Here is a 6,000-nt window from a genome sequence, read left to right on the forward strand (position 1 = left end):
CAACCTCCTGGAAATAATAATACAACACACACACAAAACAGACACTTGGTGCCTCAGACAGAAAGTTCACGTGAGATTTCACATGCTATTATGTTGGTATAGGTATTCATGTTTAGCCACTTCTGTGCAGTAATTTATAGAATCATTTGAGAGCTTGTGTGAGTTTAAGCACATACACACATCCATAATATCATCACCACAATTAAGGTGACAGACACACCCAACACCTCCCAGAGTTTCCTTCACACAATCACGTCTAAGGGTCATATAGTGTCTGAGTCTATGGACGGCACCATAGATATTTAGCCAATTGTTTAGTGTTGGTAATATAGATGATCAACATTTCCTTCCTGTATAGATAATGACTGAGTAAATATTCTTGCACATAAATCACATAAAACTCATCAAATTATGCATATTAAATATGTGCAGTTCTTTGTTGTTTTTTAAGATTTTTTAAAACATTTTTTTAAAGATTTTATTTATTTATTTCAGAGAGAGAGCGTCCACGAGAGGGGGGAGGGTCAGAGGGAGAAGCAGACTCCCCACTGAGCAGGGAACCCAATGCAGGACTCGATCCTGGGACTCCAGGGTCATGACCTGAGCTGAAGGCAGTCGCTTAACCAACTGAGCCACCCAGGTGCCCCGTTTTTTAAGATTTTATTTTTAAGTAATCTCTGCGCACAACATGGGGCTTGAACTCACGACTCTGAGATCAAGAATTGCTTGCTCCACCAACTGAGCCAACCAGGTGCCCCATGTGCAGTTCTTTGTATATCAATTGTACCTCAAAGAAGCTGATTTTAAAAAATGAGTGTGCAGAGTTCTAGTAATTGACAGGGCAATGATTATTATTTAAAAAAAAAAAGAAAAATAAGAAAAGCCAGTTACAAAATAGTATGTCAGCATCATTTATTTTAGATACATATGTAAGTAATTTAATTTTGAAATGGCCTGGAAACACAGTCACCAAAATGTTGTCACTGTATCTCTAACAGGTTTGCTTACAGATTATAATTTTCTTTTTTGCATTTGCATATTCTAATTCTTTGCACTGAAAAATGTGATGCTTTTTTTTTTTGTAATGGGAAACACTTAAAAAATGAAATAGGAAGGCAAAATTTTTGTCTTGGAAAAAGAGTAAGAGGGGAGGTGGGAAAAAGGAAAATGAGGGGAATAACCTCTAACTTATTTGTTAAGGAGAAGCTAAGTAAAATCTTGACAAAGAGAGCATGGAGGTTAAAGCATGGGTGCTTTTAACCTGAAATGGGGATATCTGTGCCAAAGAAATTTCTCAGAAACTGGGATAAAGAACAACTAGATGATCTTGATGTAGTTCTATGATTTCAACTAATCAAGTAACTAAAGTGAGCTAAATTATCTCTATTTTTACCTCCTGTGTATAATCTGTACCTCTCTGATTTAATCACATTGTCTAGTGTCCCCTTAAATAATCAGCCAGAAATAAGTCAGACAGACAAAGACAAATACCATACGATTTCACTTACATGTGGAATCAAAAAACCAAATGAACAAAACAACAGACTTGTAAATACAGAGAAAAAGCTGGTGGTTGTCAGAAGGAAGGTGGAGGGGGAATGGGATTAAGAGAGCCAAAATTCTAGTCATAAAATAAATAACTCACAAGGATGAAAAATATAACACATGGAATATAATCAATAATATTGCAATAACATATGGTGACACATGATAACTACACTTATTGTGGTGAAACCAAGTAATGCATAGAATTATTGAATGGATACATTATATACCTAAAATGTTGTATGTTAATTATACTTCAGTAAAAAATAATAATCAGCCAGATATATGATGTATAGCCTACGTACTTCACAGAGTTTGTAGAAGGTAGGTTGTGGACACAGGGCATAACCTAAAGATAAGATATGCACTATGCCCTTTTGATGTGTCATCTAAAGTGATTAGCAGGAACCATGAACCACTGTTCCTTTCAGATACTTCTGGTCTGTTCCCACAGATCTACATATATAAGGAAAAGACTTTCAAAATTGAGACTCTGGAGATAAAGTGAAAGAAAATTTGTTATAGAAAAGGCTAGAAAGTATTTAAAAGAATTTCCCTCTCAGTGACTGTAAACTTCAAAAAAAATAATTCTTGTTAAAGTGTGAGTCAGTACTTCATAGCACATTTTTATCCAGGAAAATGAAGCTGGGTGCACTGAAGAGAAGAGAAATTTCATTTAATGAAAATGAGTAGAATTTTATTACTGGAAGGAAGCTTAGAGGATTTTTTTAATCCACTCTTCTCCTTTCATTTTATGGAAAAAGTTGTGTCTAAATGGTATTTTGATTTTCCCAAGGATGCCCAGTAATGACCTTCCGATTGAGGGCTAATCCCCTGACCCATCTCCCAATGGAAGGCACGCTCCACAACACGTTTTCAACACATATTTATAAAATGACCTCCTAAGCTGATTTTCCTTTTCTTGTTTCTTAAGGGAGACCATGCCCACCATGTAGCCAAGGCCATGGGAAATTGGAGCACAGTGACTGAATTCACCCTGATCGCCTTCCCTGCTCTCCTAGAGCTTCGCATCTTCCTCTTTGTGGTTCTTTTGCTGACTTACACATTAACCACAACAGGAAACATTATCATCATCTTCCTAATATGGACCAATCATCACCTGCAAACCCCAATGTACATTTTCCTCAGTAATTTGTCCTGTCTAGATATTTTATACACCATGGTCATTACCCCAAAGTTGCTAGCCTGCCTCCTAGGAGAGAAGAAAACCATATCCTTTGCTGGCTGCATCACTCAAACATATTTCTACTTCTTTCTGGGGACAGTGGAATTTATCCTCCTGGCAGTGATGTCCTTTGACCGCTACGTGGCCATCTGTAATCCCTTGCGCTACACAACCATCATGAACAGCAGGACCTGCCTCTTGCTGGTCCTGGGCTGCTGGGTGGGAGCCTTCCTGTCCATGTTGGTACCAACCATTGTAGTGACAAGGCTACCTTACTGTAGAAAAGAAATTGATCATTTTTTCTGTGACATTGCCCCTCTCCTGCAGGCGGCTTGTGTAGATACGTACTTCATTGAGGAGACAAACTTTCTCCTATCTGCCCTTGTCATCCTGAGCTCCCTGGCATTCACTACTGGGTCCTACACCTACATCATCTCTACCATCCTGCACATCCCCTCAGCCCAAGGCCGTCAAAAAGCTTTTTCTACCTGTGCTTCTCACATCACGGTTGTGTCCATCGCCTACGGGAGCAACATCTTTGTGTACGTGAGACCCAACCAGAACTATTCCCTAGATTTTGACAAGGTAGCTGCTGTCCTCATTACAGTGGTGACCCCTCTTCTGAACCCTTTTATTTATAGCTTGAGAAATGAAAAGGTGAAAGAAATGTTGAGAGAGACAGTGAACAGACTCATGTCCTCGATACTTAGGAAAACTTGACATGAGTGTTTAGTACATCACACAACATTTCTTATCTTCAACACATTCATCCTGCATCAGTATAGTACCAGGTGGACATTCCAGAAACCTGGACTGTGTCAATAGGATGAGCTATGACCATACCAAACTGAAGGAAATTCTGCTTACATCTAGGAAAAAAAAAAAAATCTAACCTATCAAGTCTTGCATACATGGCTTTAAACCATGAAACATTACCTAAATAAGATCCGGAGGTTTCCAAATCCAGTCTTGGCTAAATCAGTTTATTTTCCAGGTGAATTTGACCATGTCACAACTTATCTGAGACTGAATGTCTCCATCTCTAAATGAAATAATAGATAATAAAGTATCACTACTTACAGCAAGACATGTAAAGTTAGAGCATTTTAACTTCTTGGGTTAGGCACTCTTGAAAATTTCAAGAGATTCAGTTTTCACCTCTTTTTATTTACTTAGACCAAATAAATATGATGTGAGAATTGAGGGTAAAAGAGGTAAGACTCAGGATGCTATCGAGCTTCTGGCAATAAACCTAAGTGCTCTCTCCGGCAACACATACACTAAAATTAGAACAATGCAAAGAAGATCAGCATAGCCTTGCACAAGGAAAACATGCAAATTCGTGAAGCATTCCACATCGTTTGGTGGCAGATGGTAACTAGACTTATCATGGGGATCATTTCATAATGTATAAAAATATGGAATCACTATGATGTACACCTGAAACTAATTTGTATGTCATTTACACTTCAAATAAGAAAAAAGGTACTGGGGGGGAAAAAAGAAAGAAAGAAAGAAAAGAAAACCTGAGTGAAAGGTGGAGATATTTGCTGAGAAAAGGAACATAAGAAGGGCAGATCATGAATGACTTTGGTAAAATGTTTAATAGAATTTTGGGGGTAAAAGCCAAAATAAAGTAGGTAGAACAGTCTGCATATATAAAGAAACAGAATAGAGAGTCAACACTTTCAAGAAGGTTAGCTGAGACAATAAGCAGTACGGTAATATAAAGGAAACATGGGTTAGAAAATATTTTCTAACAGGAGATGTGTTTGTTTATCGAATGTTGACTGGAGGAATATAGTCATGGCCTTAGGCTGAGGCAACAGGAGAGCGTGAAAGACTGATATGATGGGTTACCTGAAACTGTCAAAGGTGAAGACACCAAGACATGAAGGAAAGGATAGTTATTGGCAGAAGTTTGTGTTACATACTGATAAATAGGAATGGATGAACTCAGAAGTAGAACCTATAGCAACTAGGTGAAAATTATCACAGTCCTTTTGGATGGATGGCCCAAACTGAACCTTAAGAAGAAGCTTAGCCACCCAGGCCACCACCCCATTTCAGCAGGAAGCAGCCGGAGCGGTCATTGTCCCATTCCTTCATGGCACTTAGGGTTACTATTCCAGGGAGACGAAAAAGTAAGGGACAGGCGAGGCTAGGGAGGGAGAGATAGATAAGGGGCTCTGTGATCAGGCTTACAGAAATCCCAAAAATGTGGAGTTGTGGGGAAACCAGAGATAAAGGGACAAATTGGACCACCCTACCCTAGGGCTGCGGGGTGGGTGTCTTTATAATAAGCACCTGTGACCAACAAAGAATAACCAGGCCCTAAAAAGGAAGTAAGCCATTGAAGGTGTTATCAACAGAGGTATTAAAAGGATTTAAGTTCCCTGGTTAGCTTTCTATAAAAGACCAACCCTAAAGGCCCTCCTTAGCAACCGTGTCAGGACCCCTCTCACTTCCGAGAGCTTATTCTGTATCCTTGCTTAATAAACTTCTAACACTTAACTCACAAAAAAAAAAAAAAGAGAGAGAGAGAGAGGCTTAGCACCTAACTTCAGGTAGAAAAATGGCCAAAGAAAAAGTTTAATTTTTAATAATGCGTGCAGAATAGAGCAAATGAACCAGGTCAATCAGTGAGTAATGTGTTAATGTACACAGATCAAAGGAAATGATTCATTCATCCATTTGCCAAGTATGGTTTGGTGCCTCCAATGTACCAATAAAGCAAAACAGACAAAACTTCTGCCCCTATTGGATTTAAATTATAATAGGGGGAGACATACAGTAAGTAACATATACAGAAAAATTCTATAGAAAATTTTCTCCATGACAAAAGTTATGGAGAAAAATAAAGCAAGAAAGGGGAATAAAAGGTTTGGGAGAGAGAGTTTCGATTTTAAATAAGTTGGTTAAGGAGCTGTGGGAAGAGTTAGAGAAGCAAGCCCTTGTGCTGTAGCAATTGGTCACTGAGAGCAGAGACCATCTGAGAACCTCTGCGGCTGGACCCCAGGGACCAGTGTAAGCACCAAGATGGGAGCTACATTTACCAGCATGCTGCATTAGAACTAAAACCAAAACAGCAGAAGGGCTATACTAATCCCATATTGCTAAGGAACTGGTAATTAAACACAGTCACATTAAAGCAATAAATATTGACTACATGTAAGAAAATTTATTCTTCAGGGGGCACCTGGGTGGCCTCAGTCAAATGTCTGTCTTCAGATAAGGTCATGATCTCAGGGTTCTGGGATCGAGCCCCA

The 6,000-nt window shown here is 38.9% G+C and overlaps 1 protein-coding gene and 1 non-coding gene across 2 annotated transcripts; both read left to right on the forward strand.

Moving 5' to 3' along the window:
* The first annotated feature begins 2,509 nt into the window (after positions 1 to 2,509).
* On the forward strand, positions 2,510 to 3,451 carry OR6M1 (olfactory receptor family 6 subfamily M member 1). Its single transcript, XM_028125862.1, has one exon. The coding sequence runs from the start codon at positions 2,510 to 2,512 to the stop codon at positions 3,449 to 3,451; it is 942 nt and encodes a 313-aa protein (XP_027981663.1).
* Positions 3,452 to 3,987: 536 nt separating this feature from the next.
* On the forward strand, positions 3,988 to 4,093 carry LOC114226095 (U6 spliceosomal RNA). The gene has a single exon (XR_003612677.1). It is a non-coding gene; the product is annotated as a U6 spliceosomal RNA (small nuclear RNA).
* The last annotated feature ends 1,907 nt before the right edge of the window (positions 4,094 to 6,000 follow it).

Source organism: Eumetopias jubatus, unplaced genomic scaffold (genome assembly GCF_037043125.1).
Source record: "Eumetopias jubatus isolate StellerSeaLion01/CBP00866 unplaced genomic scaffold, mEumJub1_p1.0 scaffold_13, whole genome shotgun sequence".
In the NCBI taxonomy this organism is placed as follows: domain Eukaryota; kingdom Metazoa; phylum Chordata; class Mammalia; order Carnivora; family Otariidae; genus Eumetopias; species Eumetopias jubatus.